Source organism: Eptatretus burgeri, chromosome 10, assembly GCF_056783735.1.
Source record: "Eptatretus burgeri isolate ZD-2024b chromosome 10, Ebu_testis_v1, whole genome shotgun sequence".
Lineage (NCBI taxonomy): Eukaryota > Metazoa > Chordata > Myxini > Myxiniformes > Myxinidae > Eptatretus > Eptatretus burgeri.
The window spans coordinates 37,027,901-37,048,239 of NC_140970.1; the positions used below are offsets into that span (position 1 = coordinate 37,027,901).

General features: G+C 42.2%; 1 protein-coding gene across 1 annotated transcript; it reads left to right on the forward strand.

Moving 5' to 3' along the window:
- Positions 1-8,581: 8,581 nt before the first annotated feature.
- LOC147018332 (uncharacterized) lies at positions 8,582-17,034 on the forward strand. The gene is made up of 2 exons (XM_085897887.1): positions 8,582-9,541; positions 13,242-17,034. The coding sequence occupies exons 1-2, from the start codon at positions 9,342-9,344 to the stop codon at positions 14,710-14,712; spliced, it is 1,671 nt and encodes a 556-aa protein (XP_085754013.1). The 5' UTR covers positions 8,582-9,341; the 3' UTR covers positions 14,713-17,034.
- The last annotated feature ends 3,305 nt before the right edge of the window (positions 17,035-20,339 follow it).

The window sequence follows — 20,339 nt, forward strand, 5'->3', positions numbered from 1 at the left end:
TTCTCACAGACAAATTGTACAACTTCTGGGAGTTTGATTTATTATTTATCGATAACATCCATCTTTCACGTTATTCTTTTCCAGTGTTCCTGTTCATATAACATAAACAAAAAATAATACATGTATTCAATTTACATGGTTTTAATTAAAAACAAACATCCCAATTTAATCTATCTATATATTACTAAAACTCTCATCTTGTGTATATATGTATGTATGTATGTATGTATGTGTATATGTATTTATGTATGTATGTATGTATGTATATATGTATGTATGCATGTATGTATGTATGTATGAATGTATGTATGTTCCCGAAATACAGCCAAAACAGTACGCGTCAGCACAAATTTTTTCGGGCCAACTTACTCTCCATTCTCCTGCGGTGTGCAGAATCAAGTTTCGTTCAAATCGGGCAACGAAAAAAATTATTGAAAAAATCAATTCACGATTCAGTCAAGTACTTTTCGGGAGTATTTGATCAATGCAAACAACCTCGGCGGTATAGTTCGCTGGAGCTATCTTTTTTTTTCCTTTTTTTCCTGAAATGATTTTTTTTATCAACCGCTGTCACAACGGGAACCCAACGGGTTCACGGGTCGTCTCGTGAGTTATATTTCCCGTATCATAATTTCACAATTCAGTTTCTTTTGGGTGGTCGCGAGACTACCCTTAGTCTCAGGTTTTTTGGTGGTCGCGAGACTACCACTATTCTCAGGTTTTCCGTCTGTCTGTATGTCTGTCTGTTTGTTTGCATGTAATGCACAGCTCTGGAGGCCAGAGGAGTCAACCAATTTTGATGAAACTTGACTGATAGGTTCATACCAGGATCTAGTTCTATGCTTTTGAGCACCGTTGCTATGGACACCACCGTTGCCGAGCAACGGGACTTTGAAATAAATAAAAAAATCCTTTTTTTTTTTTTAGAAAATCAAAAATCGGCTGCCGCGCTTTTATGCACACTATGATCAACCTCTTTGTCAAAAAATTTCAGCCCGATCCGTCAAAAACTGTATGACTTTTATGCAATTATATAGCGACCACCCATGTCGCCTACTGGCTTGTCCGTCTGTTAGGTGGTCGCAAGACTACCGTTATTCTCAGGGTTTCCATTGGGTGGTCGCTAGACTACCGTTATTCTCAGGTTTTCCGTCTGTCTGTATCTATCTATAATTCCAGCAATGTGTGTGTGTGTGTGTCTGTATGTCTGTCTGTCTGTCTGTCTGTCCGTCTGTTTGTCTGCGACCACCGTTTCTCGATGACCGCCGGTCCGATCTGATTGAAACTTGCAAGGAATATTGCTGGGGCCCCGCACATGTGCCTTTTTGAGGTTTGATGTCAATCGGATGAGCGGTTCCCAAGTTACGGCCATTTATCTGTCGACCAATGACAAGACACGGTGCTATGACATCACGAATGACGTCAGAATTAATGTTTATTTATGATTTTTTTTTTTTTGCACGATTGACGGTCCGATCTGATTGAAACTTGCCAGGAATATTGCTGGGGACCTGCGGATGTGCCTTTTCGAGGTTTGATATTAATCGGACGAGCGGTTCCCAAGTTACGGCCATTTATCTGTCGACCAATGACAAGAAACGCTGCTATGACGTCACAATTAATGTTTATTTATTTATTTATTTTTTGCACGATTGATGGTCCGATGTGATTGAAACTTGCCAGGAATATTGCTGGGGACCTGCGGATGTGCCTTTTCAAGGTTTGATATTAATCGGATAAGTGGTTCCCAAGTTACGGCCATTTATCTGTCAACCAATGACAAGCTGTTTTTTCCCAAGGTTTAAATTCTTCTTCTTCATCTTTCGGCTTGCTCCCGTTAGGGGTCGCCACAGCGGACCAACTGTCTCCATTTTGCTCTATCCTCCACATCTTCCATTGACACTCCAACCACCCTCATGTCCGCCCTCACTGCATCCATGAACCTCTTCTTTGGCCTTCCTCTTCTCCTCCTGCCTGGCGGCTCCATCTTCAACATCCTTCTCCCGATATACTCCTCTTCCCTCCTGTGCACATGTCCAAACCATCTCAATCTCGCCTCTCTCACTTTGTCTCCAAACCGTCCTACCTGCGCTGTCCCTCTAATATACTCATTCCTTATCCTATCCATCCTCGTCACTCCCAACGAGAATCGCAGCATCTTTAGCTCTGCCACCTCCAGCTCTGCTTCCTGTCTTTTTGTTAGCGCCACCGCCTCCAAACCATACAACATAGCTGGTCTCACTACCGTCTTGTATACTTTCCCCTTCACTCTTGCAGCTACCCTTCTGTCACAAATCACTCCTGCAACTCTTCTCCACCCACTCCATCCTGCCTGCACTCTCTTTTTCACTTCTCTCCCACACTCTCCGTTACTTTGGACAGTTGATCCCAAGTATTTAAACCAATCCACCTTCCCCACCTCAACTCCTTGCAACCGCACCATACCACCACCCTCCCTCTCATTTACGCACATGTACTCCGTCTTACTCCGACTGACTAACATTCCCCTTCTCTCCAGTGCGTACCTCCACCTCTCAAGGCTCGATTCAGCCTGCTCTCTACTCTCCCTACAGATCATGATGTCATCCGCGAACATCATGGTCCATGGAGACTCCAGTCTGATCTCGTCCGTCAACCTGTCCATCACCATTGCAAACAGGAAAGGGCTCAGAGTCGATCCTTGATGCAATCCCACCTTCACCATAAACCGGTCCGTCATTCCTACCGCACACCTCACCGCTGTCACACTGTCCTCATACATATCCTGCACGATCCTCACATACTTCTCCACCACTCCCGACTTCCTCATACAATGCCACAACTCCTCTCTTGGCACCCTATCATAAGCTTTCTCTAAATCCACAAACACACAATGTAACTCCTTCTGGCCTTCCCTATACTTCTCCATCAACATTCTCAAAACAAACATTGCATCAGTGGTGCTCTTTCCTGGCATAAACCCATATTGCTGCTCACAGATCGTCACCTCTCCTCTCAACCGAGCTTCCACTACTCTTTCCCACAACTTCATGGTGTGGCTTAACAACTTTATCCCTCTGTAATTTCCACAGCTCTGCACATCACCCTTATTCTTGAAAATCGGAACCAGTACACTTAATCTCCACTCCTCCGGCATCCTCTCACTTTCCAAGACTTTATTAAACCATCTGGTTAACAACCCCACTGCCATCTCTCCTAAGCACTACCATGTCTCCACTGGTATACCATCTGGGCCAACCGCCTTTCCACTTTTCATCTTCTTTATAGCAGTCCTCACTTCATCCTTACTGATCCACCCCACTTCCAGATTCACTATCTCCACCTCTTCCAACCTTCTCTCTCTCTCATTTTCTTCATTCATCAGCTCCTCAAAGTACTCCATCCACCTTCTCAACACACTCTCCTCGCTCGTCAGCACATTCCCATTTGCGTCCTTTATCACCCTAACCTGCAGCACATCCTTCCCAGCTCGGTCCCTCTGTCTTGCCAATCGGTATAAATCCTTTTCCCCTTCTTTTGTATCCAACTTCTCATACAGCTCGTCGTATGCCTTTTCCTTGGCCTTTGCCACCTCTCTTTTGCTCTTCGACGCCACTCCTTGTACTCCTGCCGACTTTCTTCATCTCTCTGACTATCCCACTTCTTTTTCGCCAACCCCTTCTTCCTTATACTTTCCTGTACTTCCTCATTCCACCACCAAGTCTCCTTATCTTCCTTTCTCTGTCCAGATGTCACACCAAGTACCTTCCTAGCTATCTCCCTCACAACTTCTGCTGTCGTTGCCCAATCATCCCACCCATCTTTACCACCATCCAACGCCTGTCTCACCTCCTCCCTAAATTTCACGCAACAGTCTTCCTCCTTCAGCTTCCACCATCTGGTCCTTGGTTCAGCCCTCACTCTCTTCCTCAACCTCACCTCTAAAGTCATCCTACAGACCACCAATCGATGCTGTCGAGCTACACTCTCCCCTGCCACAACCTTACAGTCACTAATCTCTTTCAGGTTGCATCTCCGACTTAAGATGTAATCCACCTGTGTGCACTTTCCTCCACTCTTGTATGTCACCCTGTGTTCCTCCTTCTTCTTGAAATACGTGTTTACCACTGCCATTTCCATTCTTTTTGCAAACTCTACCACCATTTGCCCTTCCACATTTCTCTTGTTGTAAATGTAAATGTTGTTGTAAATCTCTGTAAATGAATTGTTCAAATTATTAATTAATCCCAAGGTTTGAATTTTCCCAAGGGAAACAGCTGTTTCCCAAGGGCTTGAAAGCTGTTTTTTCCCAAGGTTTGAATTAATTGTTGTGCTTGGTAGACATTTGTGAATACATTTACAGAGAGAGGGGCGAGAGAGGGGGGGCGTCACAATTCAAGAGAGGGGGAGAGAGGAGGTGGTGAGAGAGGAGGGGTGAGAGTGGGGGCGAGAGAGAGGGGCGAGAGAGGAGGGGGAGAGAGGAGGGGGGGACTAGGGAGGAGAGGGTGGGGCGAGAGAGAAGGCGTCACAATTCTTCTTCTTCTTCGTTTGATATGACGTCACAATTGACGCTGGGGACCTGAGTATGTTTCCCAGGTATTTCCCAAGTTATGGCCATTTATGATACGGTTGGTCCCATCTCATTGAAAAAATGCCCCAATCCAGTCGTCGTTTACGAGAGTGAAGGAACGAAGCTGCACATACTGGCACGCACCTATGGGCACGCACTAGTATATGTAATGGACAGCTCTGGAGGCCAGAGGAGTCAACCGATTTTGATGAAACTTGACTGGTAGGTTCATACCAGGATCTAGTTGTATGTCTTTGAGCACCGTTGTTATGGACGCCACCGTTGCCTAGCAACAGGACTTTGAAATTTTTGAAAAAATCCGAAAAAATAAAAATTCGAAAATCAAAAATCGGCTTCCACGCTTTTATGCGCACTATAATCAACCTCTGTCAAAAAATTTCAGCCCGATCCATCTTAAACTGTATGACTAGTATGCAATTATATTACTATATGCTTGATAGGGTCATGATTGATACATAAGTAAAATTTTGGGAATGGTGGGGTGGTTTAACAGATGTTGAAAGTATCATGGCTTTTGATGGGGTTCGAATGAGATTGAATAGAGTGTGGAAGGTATTTCCACAGGCGGGAAAAAAGAGGAATAAATGAGTAGAGGTGAGCAGTGGTTCTGGATTTTGAGAATTTCATTAGGAGATGTTTGCAGGTGAACTGTGTGCATCCTGCAGAACTGGAGAGATATCTCACAGACCCAAACCAGTCTTTAAGACTAAGTGTGTCGTCCTTCTTTTGAGTAAGGAGGTTTTTTGAAACTTTTCAAGATGTAGGTTGGAGATATCTGAGAATTACCTGGAGAAGTGTGACGAAAGAGGAGAGGACAGAGCCGAAGCACAATTGTTGAGGTTTGCAGTGCACGTGCCACTGTGTCTACTCATGGAGGATGTGTCAAGATCGATTTGGAACCTTTCAACCTTTTGTGGGTGAGAAGTCCATGAAATGCAGAGGACAATCTGATATTGGGGAAAGGGTGGGAAAGGAAGGGAGGAATTGGACTAAATTGGAGACCTTGGTCTTTTCATTCAAGACAGTACGTATTAAAATATTCAATTTTTCCCAGAGCAGTTGATCCTGACTCCATCCTTTCAGAGTGAAGGTACAGAATGGGAATGTGTTCCAGACACAGACTTGACGAACTGTCACGAGGGTGTGGTTCCCCGGTAATTAGACTGCGTGGGTATCTAGGTATATTGAAATTAGGCAATTAACCCTATCCCACGCGATCGAATTATTGGCGATTCACGGTCCTGCAAGGAACCCGTGCCTTTCGGAGTTCTCCGAGAAGCACGATCTAGATTCCAGGTGTTCGGTGGAGCCGACTCTACTGCTCCACCTAGCGTTCGTGCTCGCCGCCGAGACCCGGCCCCACAACAACATGTAAATACATGCCCATGCACATGTGAAATACAGTTTGTAATACTGTATGTAATTCCAGGTCATGTAAAATGTGACTTCAAGATCTCAATTCTCCCTCTCTCCCCACTCTCTCGCCCTCCACTCTCTTCCTCTCCCACACCCTCTCCTCTCTCCTCCCCACTCTCTCCACACTCTCCCATCACCCCCCTCCCCTTCATCACACAGCCTGCACAAGGGGGAGGGAGAGATAGGGGGTGAGGGGTCGGAGTGGGTGGAGAGTGACTAAGTCAGACGTTGACTTGATTGACCTTATTGACTTGGGAGGATTGACTTGATAGACTTGGGAGGATTCACCTAATTGACTTGACTTGAGAGGGGGAGAACCTGCCTTGACTGTCTTATGTCATTTATTTTTAGCTGATCTGTAATTGAAATTCCAGATAAGGTATTGTTGTTGTGCAACGTCTGTCCATCTGACCCTCCATCCGTCCATCTCTTATTTTGACTTCTCCGGCCAAATCGCTGCGCCAATTGGATGAAATTTGGCAACAACGTTCTGCTTCTGCCTGGTAAGGGGATTGCAAAGCTCGTTCCTGGAAGGTGATTCAAAATGGCCGACTTTCTTCAAAAAAATATTCTCCTCCAGACCGATCAGTCAGAATGCAACCAAATTTGGGTTATGACATTAGGCCAGGGCAGTGTCGAAGATTTCCTTTTTGATTAAGTTCCTGATATTCAAACATCTCTTCGCTCTGTCAAAATAAAACCTGAAAGTGAGTAATAGAATTGATGAATGATAAAATTTATTTATCCATGAGAAAATTCCAAAATAAACGTTCAACATATAATAACAATGATACCTGTTTCCAGTGTATAATTTCATATATATTAACTTATTTATTGATCTGAGAATTGTGACACATGACATGATTTCATTTATGTAAAAAAAATTAACTTAAACACCTGCGATTTTGGTTAACATTGAGAAGCATTTTTAAAAAACTTTGTGTTGCCATGACAGCAATACATTGGGGCGTGGCTGAGATCATTCGTTTTTTTTAAAGCATTATGACGTCATAATGGTGGTTAATAAATCCCACATGCAGTGCATTGTCCAAGTTCATTTGCAGACAGCTTTCGTGGTGGAAACAACAATGTCGCATCTGCTCTGCCTCATTTTGGCTTTTTTCGCCTCCAAAGAGGACAAGACGCACCGTGAACCGGTACGAAAGAACCACGTACCCATGTACCGAGCGCGTTCAAACATTTGGACTGAGAATGTACCTCACGGGGTAAGTGGGAAGGAGAAGTGGTTGTGGTTTACACGAAGACTCGGGTAAAGTATCAAATTGATGATGACAGAATATACAGGGTGCAGAAAAATGCTGGAATCGTGGGTCGGCGTTGGAATTCTTGACAAGTTTCTCTCTGGCTTAAACCTCCAGCATGTAAGAGGACCAGTTCAGCTTTGTCCTGCATCGTGTAACCCATTTTCAATGGTACCATCCTGACAAAAAAAACCAACAACAATTAACCATGATTGCAGAATTTTGTTACACCCTGTATAGCAAGGGATAAAAAGACGATCAGAGCAGTTTATTCGACATTTTCAGATTTAGAACAAGTGATACAGATGATCAGAAAGTTCAATGTATTATATTTTTAGATCCTCGTGGAGGATCTCTGTCTTACTCACGTTGTTGTTCTTGTGGACTTTTTTGTTTCACAGCCTACAGTTTTCATCGAAACTTCCTGAAACTTGGCGTATATATGTAAAAATACCCTGCGCAGACAGTAACCATCTCCGATTTTGAAAATTCCTCCGAGAAAAAAAGTTATGACGTCAAAATATCTCCGCTAATGGAAATCGCCTAAAAAATTATCTCCGAAACTCGGCAAGCTTTTTGAATTCTGTTTGCGGGAATCGAACAGGGCATCAGCAGAGATGAATTATCACACATGACACATCACTATGACGTCATATCAATTTTTATGACATCATTCCTATTTTTGACATTTTTTGTTTCACAACCCAGAGTTTTCATCGGATCTTCGTGAAACTTGCCATGTATATGCAGAAAGCCCACGCGCAGACGGTAACCATCTCCGATTTTGGAAATTCTTCCTAGGAAAAAAGTTATGACGTCAAAATATCTCCGCTAATGGGAATCGCCTAAAAAATTATCTCCGAAACTCGGCAAGCTTTTTGAATTTTGTTTGCGGGAATCAAGCCGGGCATTAGCACAGATAATTTATCGCAAACCTGATACATCACACTGACGTCATATTCGTTTTTATGACGTCATCATTAAGAGGACGAGGATCTGAGCTCATTCGAGCTTGTTTGAATGCAGAGGCAAGGCTTGTTGAAGAGTTAGTACGAAGAGCATCCTGAATGGATCAGAACACAACAGGACAAAAGGAACAGCAGAGTAAAATTCAAAGATAGAGGGAGACTTGGACAAGCAATGGGTGTGGGGAGGCATTGTGGGGCAGGAAAGGATGCATAGCGTGGACAAGATGGATGCAGAAGGAAACTCTCAGGAGGGAAAACTGGAAATTTGGAATGAGGAGGGATTGGGCTGGGGTAGGGGGAAGTGGAGGAGGGTGGGTTAACGAGGGTAGAAAAGCTCCTGGTTTTGAATTAGGGATGATCTGAAATGGTGGTGAATGGCTTTGTTGTGGACATAGAGCGAAGAATGAGATTGAAGAGAATATGGAAGTTGGTCCCCACAGGGGAGAAAACAAAAGGAACAAATGAGTGGAGGTGAACAGTGCTCCTGGATTTAGGTAGTTTCAACAGAAGGAGGTTGATGGTGGACTGTGAGTGCCCTGCAAAAACCTTGGGGGTGGACAAAGCACAGAAAGGGCAGAGGGTGCAAGACCTCAAAGGAGATGGGGGAAGATAGAGAGACACCACCAACCTGTCTGCAATGACGACCCAAAGACGCAGCCAGCTTCATCACAGGAGATTCCAATAAGTATGAAGACCTTGGTTTTCATGGCATCAAGCTGAGCAAGGGGTGAGGGAGAGTCGGCAGCCGAGAAGGGAAAAAATTATGTCCTCAGGCTGAGGGTGAAAGTCTTGTGGATGGAAAGGATTTCTGATGTGCCGAGGAAGAACCTTGTACGACGAATCGGAGGCTGGCTTTGGAGGCCAACTTTGAAATGGGATTCGCTCAGGAAAGATCATGGCTGATCGTGAGACCCAGGAGTTTGAATGTCTGAACTTCATCAAGAGGAGGGCACAATGGTAAAACTGAAGAGGATTGTTTAGAAAGTTGAAGAGAGGGTTTTCCAGGTGGTCCTTTCAGAGAGAGATTGTGAGAGTGTGACATTTGTCAGGATTGAAAGACATTTTCAAAGTGTTTGATCCACTGCAGACATTTGGCCAGCTTTGTTTTTTGTACTGATACTCCTCATGTCCGTATGCTCACAGGTCGTCCGGGACAATGGTCGGCAATGGGTTCAACAAATTGAAGGACAAGTTGACCTGCTGAAATATTTTGAAGTTGGAGTCATTCTGATCCTCGCCGCGTTAACGCTCATCACATTTTTGATGGCGTGGAAACGTGCCCGATCATTACGAAATAAGAAAAGGAAAAAGTGCGTCCATCTCTGGTAAGGAACCATTTGCTTCCTGTTTATCAATCATATTATTTAAACCTAAGAGATTTCTTGCACCCCGTGTTGGTACATTTTCTGTCTTTTTTTGCATAATTTTTGTTCCTCTGTTTCATCATTTTGTTTTTTTGTCTGTTGACACAACTATCTGGGTGACCCACAGGCTGAGTACAAAACTCTCCAGATGATCAGATAGCTCAGATGGCAGAACACTGGTATGGTTTTGCAGAGAACCTTGGTTCAATTCCTGGTCTGGGTATGTAATTTTTCCCACATGTACAAATAATTTTTATTTCCTGTTCATTTGTAATTGAGTCAAAAAGAAGTTCAAAAGTCAACCATCAGCTGGAAAAGTGATAATCACTTTCCTGGGACTCACGAGGCCCAATTTTGGAACACCATCAATAGGAGAGCACAACGGCAAACAGTGTCCCTTATTGTGAAATTCTCCGTGACCAGATGAAACCAGATATTTGATGGAATCGCTGGGGGCTCCTGTCAAATGTTGTTGCATTGTTGCACGGCATTGCGCATCTACACACTGCAGCCCATACATGGAAACCCTCTGGTAACTGAACTCGAAGGTGTTGGAGCATCCTCCATCTCGTGGTGACCTGCTCACTTCAGACTTTCACGTTTTTGGTCCACTCAGACGCTTTTCGAGGGCGCCACTTTGCCAGTGACCAACAAGTAACAGACGCGGTGCATGTGTGGCTCGTCTCTCAGACAAAAACGTTTTTCTGAGCGCATATAGAAGCTTGTGAACCGATGGACGAAGTCTGTTGAAAAAGAGGGGGACAATGTGGTAAAATTATGCTCTTGTACATGATCAATTCCATCCATCCATTGGGACCATACTCTGTGCAGAACATTGGTCCTGCATCAACAGTGTCCTTGGCCATTGGGCACAATCTTGGACAGGTCACCACTCCAACACAGGATACCAGCAAGCTGGCACTCGTTTTGCCAACCTCAAAAGGATAACAGGCAGTCAACCCCACCTGGTATTAATTCAACAACCGAATGGGATTTGAAATAAGGATTCCATGATCCCAAGACCACCGCCCGAGCCAGTCAGCCAACACCAGGTGTAAGCATAATTGTAGTTATATTATTGAAATAAAAATACATTGCGGATACTTTTTGACACCCTCCACACACATACATAAACATATGCATGCATAAACTAATACATAAACACGTACACCATAAACACACACACACACACACACACACACACACACACACACACACACACACACACACACACACACACACACACACACACACACACACACAAACACACACACACACACACACACACACAAACACACACACACAAACACACACACACACACACACACACACACACACACACACACACACACACACACACACACACACACACACACACACACGCATTCATCTATTACCAAAAGGAGAAGCATCCGTTTATGTGTTGATCGCGCTTCATTCAAAGGGGTTTCTGTTTTCATCTAATAATATATAAATGGTGCTTAGGAAAGCCAATTATCGATTTTCTTGGTAAGAAAGCCAATTATCGATTTTCTTGGTTAGAAAGGTAATTATCGATTTTCTTGGTTAGAAAGGTAATTATCGATTTTCTTGGTTAGAAAGGTAATTATCGATTTTCTTGGTTGGAAAGGTAATTATCGATTTTTTTTATTGGTTAGAAAGATAATTATCGATTTTCTTGGTTAGAAAGGTAATTATCGATTTTCTTGGTTGGAAAGGTAATTATCGATTTTCTTGGTTGGAAAGGTAATTATCGATTTTTTTTATTGGTTAGAAAGATAATTATCGATTTTCTTGGTTAGAAAGGTAATTATCGATTTTCTTGGTTGGAAAGGTAATTATCGATTTTTTTATTGGTTAGAAAGATAATTATCGATTTTGTTGGTGAGAAAGGTAATTATCGATTTTCTTGGTTGGAAAGGTAATTATCAATTTTCTTGGTTAGAAAGATAATTATCGATTTTCTTGGTTGGAAAGGTAATTATCGATTTTCTTGGTTAGAAAGATAATTATCGATTTTCTTGGTTAGAAAGGTAATTATCGATTTTCTTGGTTAAAAAGATAATTATCGATTTTCTTGGTTGGAAAGGTAATTATCGATTTTCTTGGTTAGAAAGATAATTATCGATTTTCTTGGTTAGAAAGGTAATTATCGATTTTCTTGGTTGGAAAGGTAATTATCGATTTTTTTTATTGGTTAGAAAGATAATTATCGATTTTCTTGGTTAGAAAGGTAATTATCGATTTTCTTGGTTGGAAAGGTAATTATCGATTTTTTTTATTGGTTAGAAAGATAATTATCGATTTTGTTGGTGAGAAAGGTAATTATCGATTTTCTTGGTTGGAAAGGTAATTATCAATTTTCTTGGTTAGAAAGATAATTATTGATTTTCTTGGTTGGAAAGGTAATTATCGATTTTCTTGGTTAGAAAGATAATTATCGATTTTCTTGGTTAGAAAGGTAATTATCGATTTTCTTGGTTAGAAAGATAATTATCGATTTTCTTGGTTGGAAAGGTAATTATCGATTTTCTTGGTTAGAAAGATAATTATCGATTTTCTTGGTTAGAAAGGTAATTATCGATTTTCTTGGTTGGAAAGGTAATTATCGATTTTCTTGGTTAGAAAGATAATTATCGATTTTCTTGGTTAGAAAGGTAATTATCGATTTTCTTGGTTAGAAAGATAATTATCGATTTTCTTGGTTGGAAAGGTAATTATCGATTTTCTTGGTTAGAAAGATAATTATCGATTTTCTTGGTTAGAAAGGTAATTATCGATTTTCTTGGTTAGAAAGGGAGTTATCGATTTTCTTGGTTAGAAAGGTAATTATCGATTTTCTTGGTTAGAAAGATAATTATCGATTTTCTTGGTTAGAAAGGTAATTATCGATTTTCTTGGTTAGAAAGGTAATCATCGATTTTCTTGGTTAGAAAGATAATTATCGATTTTCTTGGTTAGAAAGGTAATTATCGATTTTCTTGGTTAGAAAGGGAGTTATCGATTTTCTTGGTTAGAAAGGTACTCATCGATTTTCTTGGTTAGAAAGATAATTATCGATTTTCTTGGTTAGAAAGGTAATTATCGATTTTCTTGGTTAGAATGGTAATTATCGATTTTCTTGGTTCGAAAGGTAATTATCGATTTTCTTGTTTAGAAAGGTAATTATCGATTTTCTTGATTAGAAAGGTAATTATCAATTTTCTTGGTTAGAAAGGTAATTATCGATTTTCTTGGTTAGAAAGGTAATTATCGATTTTCTTGCTTGGAAAGGTAATTATCGATTTTCTTTGTTGGAAAGGTAATTATCGATTTTCTTGGTTAGAAAGGTAATTATCGATTTTCTTGGTTAGAAAGGTAATTATCGATTTTCTTGTTTGGAAAGGTAATTATCGATTTTCTTCCTTGGAAAGGTAACTATCGATTTTCTTTGTTTCGAAAGGTAATTATCGATTTTATTGAAACAAAAATTCGTGCCCCTTCAATCACAAACAGGCCTCTTTTAAAAGCAAGTGTTTACTCTTTTGACCAAGAAGCAGGATTGCTGAATTTTGATTAAACTCATCAGCCAAGTGACGAGTTGGCGTGCCGAGTACAAGAAAGTTTTAGTATGATCTTCTGATCGATACATCCATGCATCTCACCTTGTGTTGTTATGCAGTTTACGATGTTTTCGAAGACAGAAAAGGAGACGCAACCTTTGCAGCAATCAAGAGGAAGGAAGCATTGGTGATGCTGCAAAGCAATTGGACAAAGGAAAGAAAAAGGAAGAAGAAAACGGAATGAACAATGATAAAACTGAATGTGTTGTAAAAAGCACAGAAGATGAGAATGAAACGATGCTCATACCTGAATCAGAAATCACTGAAGTTCCTCAAAATGAGGAATCCAAGGACAGAAAGTCCAATGATTGGCATGAAATTGTTATTGAGGAAAACTTTTCAGATGAAGAACGAGGAGTGATTATGGAGGATCATAATGATCACGTGATGTGGCTTGATGAAACGGTTATCCATGCCATTCAGCTGGAAGATAACATCACCCCTGATTGTAGCAACGATGTAACTGAATCAATTCAGGAAAAGAATGAAATTGAAGGAACCAAGAGTTCAGAAGGGGAACCAAACATTGAACTTGTATCAAATGAACCTGCAGGAATCATTGGTGACATAGATGAGGTAGATCACACTGTGACACGGGACATGGAAGGGGAAACTGAACCATGTGGAGAAGTCTTTGGCAACAAACGAGAATCGCATGGAATTCGGGATACAGAGCAGCAGATTGATAATAACGACGACACGATACAGATTGAGAACCACGGTGACACGATGCAGATGAGGAATAAAGATGACATAATGCAGGCTGAATCGATTCAGTTGGAAAATAACATCACCCCTGATTGCAGCAACGATGAAACTGAACCAACTCGGGAAACGGATGAAATTGAACGGATCGAGACTTTCCAACAGGACCTAAAGATTGAACATCTATTGAATGAACCTGCAGGAATTATTGGAGACAAAGAGCAGATTGATCACACTGTGACGGGTGTGGGGGAAAGTGAACTCTTTGGCGACAAACGACACTCACTCGTAATTGGGGGGAAGGAACAGCAGAAGGAGAAGAAAGATGTCATCAAGCAAAAAAAATTGCAATTTCATGAGAAAACAACTGTGGTGACGTTTGACCGTGAAGAAGAGCCAAAGGAAGTAAAGAATGCAGCGAAAGATGTCGGGGAATTGAACGAGGAACCCCGAGAGAAGAAACGTGTTCAAGTGAACGTTGCTGGCCAGAAACATTTCAGAAAGAGTCGGAGACCCATTGAACAAAGTGAAGGTGATCAAGGTTCAGGCATAACCGGGAATGGAGCAACTTGTTCTCCTGTGCCCGGTATGCTGAAACTCCTCGTTCGGCAGAAAACTGGACAAAACGAGGACTTTTGTGGATTTGAACGAAGGGAATATACACCTTCCAATTCTGGTCGAAAGGAAATGAAGGAAACTTCGGTGAAAGACGTACGTCTTGGGGAGAGAGGATGGAGACCTGAACGAAAAACAAGATCAGGATGGACCCTGATAAAGATCCACCTTCAGCAGAATGGCAATGAGATAAAGAGGGGCCGAAGATGATGATCTGAAGGTACTGGGCTGTACTATTTCCATCACAGCACTCACAAACCTCGGTGAATACGTTTTAGCCTTCAGCAGGTCTGAGCTTTCGTTCAGTTTCCTTCCATTGGAGGGGTGCTACTTATCCACGCTTAAAAATGTTTCATAAATATATTTTCTCATCAATATAAAAAGGTTGCACTTGAACTGTGTCCAATACTGAGGACTCAGCGTTAACATTCAGCATTATTTTCTTATAGTGTAGCAACTCACAGGCAGAGTGAGTTGGTCACACACAATAGTAGTTTTGACACCCAGATAATCATCAGCCTGTATTGTGGAAAGTGCTCTATTTATCCAGCAATGGCGACCTCCGTGAAAGGGGTTCATCGCAATGATGCTTTCAGAAAAAGTGCCCCGAAAAATGGCCCTCACTGTGTGTCATGCACATATCATCCTTCAGGAAACAAGAGATTCGTACCTTCACACAGGTTCAGTGGGGTAAGTACCGTGGATGTTTGTCTCAGTGGATGGAGTTTCATGGTGAATGTAGTGAGATGGCGAAGTCTCATTGACTTTGACATTGACTCTCATGCCGGCATTGACTTTTCGAATGTACCTCGTGGTGCCGGGTATCATGATACGTGTTATCAGCGTTTCACGGATTTAAAAAACAAACGGTTCCAGGTGAGCCAGAAACGTTGCAATCGAGCAAAGGAAGGTACTTCAGAACTGACAGCTGTGTCAGCCACCCTCAAGCATCAACCTTCTCCTGCATTGTACTCGAATATCGAGGATGTTGAGAAAATTGTATTGGAGATACGAAACAAACATGTCCTTCCCAAAACTGGGAGTGGAATCATTCATTTGTTGGAGAAACTTTTGAACGACCAAAACCCAGCGTCAGGGTTTTACATTGGAGACAAAACGAGTTCTGCATTGATGCTCCAGCATGCAAGTTCTACCTTGATGACCCACAAAAGGAGTTCCACCTTCATTATCCAGCATGCAAGTTCTACCTTGATGATCCGGCATGAAAGTTCTACCTTGATGATCAAGCATGAAAGTTCTACCTTGATGATCTAGCATGAAAGGTCGACCTTGATGACCCACAAAAGGAGTTCCACCTTCATTATCCAGCATGCAAGTTCTACCTTGATGATCCGGCATGAAAGTTCTACCTTGATGATCCGGCATGAAAGTTCTACCTTGATGATCCAGCATGAAAGTTCTACCTTGATGATCTAGCATGAAAGGTCGACCTTGATGATCCACAAAAGGAGTTCCACCTTGATGATCCAGAATGAAAGTTCTACCTTGATGATCTAGCATGCAAGTTCTACCTTGATGATCTAGCATGCAAGTTCTACCTTGATGATCCACAAAAGGAGTTCCACCTTGATGATCCAGCATGCAAGTTCTACCTTGATGATCTGGCATGAAAGTTCGACCTTGATGACCCACAAAAGGAGTTCTACCTTGATGATCCAGCATGAAAGTTCTACCTTGATGATCTAGCATGAAAGGTCGACCTTGATGATCCACAAAAGCAGTTCCACCTTGATGATCCAGCATGAAAGGTCGACCTTGATGATCCACAAAAGCAGTTCCACCTTGATGATCCAGCATGAAAGTTCTACCTTGATGATCTAGCATGAAAGGTCTACCTTGATGATCCACAAAAGGAGTTCCACCTTGATGATCCAGAATGAAAGTTCTACCTTGATGATCTAGCATGAAAGTTCGACCTTGATGACCCACAAAAGGAGTTCCACCTTGATGATCCAGAATGAAAGTTCTACCTTGTTGATCCACAAAATTCTGGAAAAATCAGGAAAATGTTCTGCTTTGCAGGCTCACAATGTCAGACCTACCTCGCTCAGGAAATGTTCTGCCTTGATTGCTCAAACTATGAGACCTGCCTTGGAGAATTACAATTTTTTGGAAAATCAGGAAAACAGTTCTGCCTTACAGAATCAAAGTGGGTTCTCTTTTGAAGACTTAGTAAGTGGGTGACACGAAGAAGAAGGCTCTCTGGGTTCTCAACCTACCTTTGCAAGATTGAAAGGGTAAGTGCAGTTGATTAAGAAATAATTAAATGACATATTATTTCATTCGATATTAGATAAGTAATATATTTATTTATTCTTTTTCAGCAATATCAAGAAAGTGATGGTGGACCTCAGAACTCCTTGGACACATTTATGATGGAACCCCCCCCACCCCCCTGTTAGACTTCTTCAAACCTGAAAGAACTGAAACCTCGTTCTCAAGATGGAACTGGAAGAAAAGAAAAAACGAAACTTTGTTGAGTTCAAAAACTGAATTCACCTCCTATTAAGATTGAACTGTTAAAAATAAAATATACATTGAACTGCAAAAATGATTTATGATCCTGGAATTGGGGTTGGCTTTGGGGTGTGAGGGTTGGGGTTGGGTTTGGGTTTGAATGTAAGGGTTGGGTTTGGGTTTGAATGTAAGGGTTGGGTTTGGGTTTGAATGTAAGGGTTGGGTTTGGGTTTGAATGTAAGGTAGGGTTTGGGTTTGAATGTAAGGTAGGGTTTGGGTTTGAATGTAAGGTAGGGTTTGGGTTTGAATGTAAGGTAGGGTTTGGGTTTGAATGTAAGGGTTGGGTTTGGGTTTGAATGTAAGGTAGGGTGGTCCAAAAACAGCAAAAAAATATATATTCAGATGTTGTCTCCTCAACGTGAGGGAAGGGGTGCGATATTTAGATTTTCTTGTCGCGGTCGCCGTAAGCGACGATCGTCTGCAATCTGCTACGGTGAGCTTCTACCATTGCTACCACTCAGGCGGAAGTGAATTTCCCTAGAACTTGAACAAAATTTCCCTAAATTTCTCTAGATGTTCCATATTTTAATATTTCATTTCCCTTAATACAAATGAAAAGTTACACATGAAACAAGTTAAATTAAATCGCGTGATAACTCGATAATACTTCGCCTCGGTACGGTTTGCCTCCACCTCGCTCACAAAAAGAGGTGGGAAATACAAATGGCCGCTTCATGCGCACGCTCAAGGGGAACGGTCTCGGCTATTGAGCTGACCTAAATTGTGAAATACATTGACAGAGGCTTATTTTCCATTACTATAATTAAGTAAAATATTCCATTTGGTACAAAAATTGAGTGGAAGGTATACTAAGAGCAGTATGGGCCGTGCATAAAATTTGGAAGTATGGTTCTACGTCCGCGCAGCCGAGATCCTTCCCGTTTAACAATTTCGACAAGTGGATTATTGCGAAAAATAAAAATTAGCAAATATCAAAAACAGGTATATGGCCTCTTTGGCAAGAACTGTGAACTTTAAACCGCAGTTTGCGGCATTTCCGACAGTTTGAAAACAGAATAAATAAGAAAAACTGAGTATGCTACATTAGTTATGCTTTGAACCAGCAATATTCATATGTACATTACACATCCAAGCTGTCAATGTCGAGACCTTGGATCTTTAGAGATGTTTCTCTGAAGAGGAACTCTTCGCGAAGCGCTCGTGCCTCATCGTTATTTGCATTGGCCTTCATTTTTTTTGTGCAGACGAAGCATAACATTCGCGGGCTGCAGAGCGGCCGCGCACATCCGGTTTGGTGGCAAATTTGCTTTTTCAGTTTCAAGTCTGGTAGTCATCAAGGCAATCAGGCTTTGTTCTTTCACAGCTGTCCGGTGATCAGTCTTTATCGGCTTCAGCTGACTAAAAACTCTTTCCACGCTTGCGTTAGAGTGAGGCAGAGACAGCAACACTCCGCCCACTATCGACAACTTCGGGTAATTTATCGTTTCTGTATCTGGGTCGCCAGTTTTATCAAGAGGCTTTGACAAGTTAGGTAAAATTGTTGAACATCACGATGCTGCTCGCCGATATCTCAGGTGATGGAAGTGATAGTGATTGTGGCTCTCACACCCATATACACCTTGGTCAGTGAAACACGATCTCTCTCGTCATTCAAGTCCATCAAGAGCGGTTCGTTCGGACGAACGTAATGGATGTCCATGAAGTCGCCACATACGTTTCGGAGAAGACTTTCCACTACTTGTTCCAATTTGTGCAGTGCAGGTGTCTCGCTCTGGAACAATAGGTTGAAAGACACGAGCCTCTGCAGATTACGAGACAGGAATTCAAGATATGCTCTTGTGAATTGGTTGCGGAAACTGGTCAGGATGGCGTCGTTAGTACGAGTTGGGTCTTCGAATACCTGTAGCTCAATATAGCGCGTTCGTGTATCGTATTGTTCTAGCAGCCTGTCAACACAATCCTGCATGGACAACCATCTTGTCACACCCGGTCGAATGATCATGTGCTTTTCAGATTTGAAGTACTCATGGAATTGCGCCAAGTGTCCTTGTCTTTTTGACGACATTGAGAAATGTGCGAAAACATTTCTGCAGAGGTCTTCAACCGACTTTGGTAGCTCGGATGCGGCATGCGACGCGCACAAAGGAATTGGATGGCAAGAACACTTCACCTGAACCACCCATGGGTGATTCTGAGCAATCAGCTGCGACAGGGATTGTTTCGACCCAGACATTACATTACAGGTGTCTGCACAAAATCCTCCCATGTTTTCGAAGGGAATGTGCCCATCCCCAAGACATTGTGCAAGAGCATTGTAAATTGTCTGAGATTTTCCATCTGGAATGTTCTTGAGGTCCAGCAACGCTTGTTTCATTTTTTATTCATCGATATCGAAGTAAATTGCCAAAATTGTGAGCTGCGTGGTCGACTGGTCGTCGCTCGATCCGTTGTTTCATCCAGTATGATGGAGAATTAGTGGCTTCGAAGATTCTCCACACCCTCATCCGCAATGGTAAGTTCAAGCACTTGCCGTACCACATCAGTGCACTTTTGTTTTCCCAATGTGACTTTTTTCAATGCTGCATCACTTGGGAAAAGGTCTTTCATGAGGTCAATCAATGGCTCACACAAAGAGATGGGAAAATTGTTCTCTGCAATAAACGCTGACGTTTTAATTTCCATGGCTGCAGCCATTCTATCAAGGCCAATGAAAGCGTCATGTGCAGTCGGCTGGGACTTCTGTAGATCAGCTTCCATTTTCGCGGCCTCAACGTGGTGCTTGCTTGAAAGGTGGCGCATGAGTGTGGGTTTCATGACACCCGACATCTGTTCTACACATTTTACAGAACGGTTCGTACGAAACATCTTCTGCCCATTTTTCCATAAGCCATGGTTTGAATTCCGGCACTTTCAGCCAAGCATCTGCAAATTTCTGCTGGTACTGCTTTTTCGCAGGAGGTACTTTTTCACTCGATGCCGGAACCGGATGCACCCTTTTATCCGACATTATTCAATTCCCAACTGCTCGATCTGGAAATTAAATGAAAAGCAAAAACTAGGACACGAAACACACTTTGACATGAACGGGGTCGGCCAGTGTGGCCATAGATCACGTCGGTTAGGGCAGGGCAAGGCAAGTGCCAAAAGGACTTAAAAACGTCGAGCCATAATTTGACCGAGTTTCAAACATTCTGCTCTCGGAGAAGCAATAGAAATATCAATCAGCGCAAACAATACTGGAAAATCATTTCTGACAAAAGCTGGTCATTGTCATTTTTAGATCCTCGTGATGGATCTCTAGGTCTTACTCACGTTGTTGTTCTTGTGGACTTATTTGT

What these genes read in the sequence shown, in the direction of transcription:
- LOC147018332 (XM_085897887.1), top strand. Translation starts at nt 9,342, where the DNA reads ATGTCCGTATGCTCACAGGTCGTCCGGGACAATGGTCGGCAATGGGTT. An exon ending in AAAAAGTGCGTCCATCTCTG is followed by an intron (nt 9,542 to 13,241) that starts GTAAGGAACCAT and finishes GTTGTTATGCAG; the next exon opens with TTTACGATGTTTTCGAAGAC.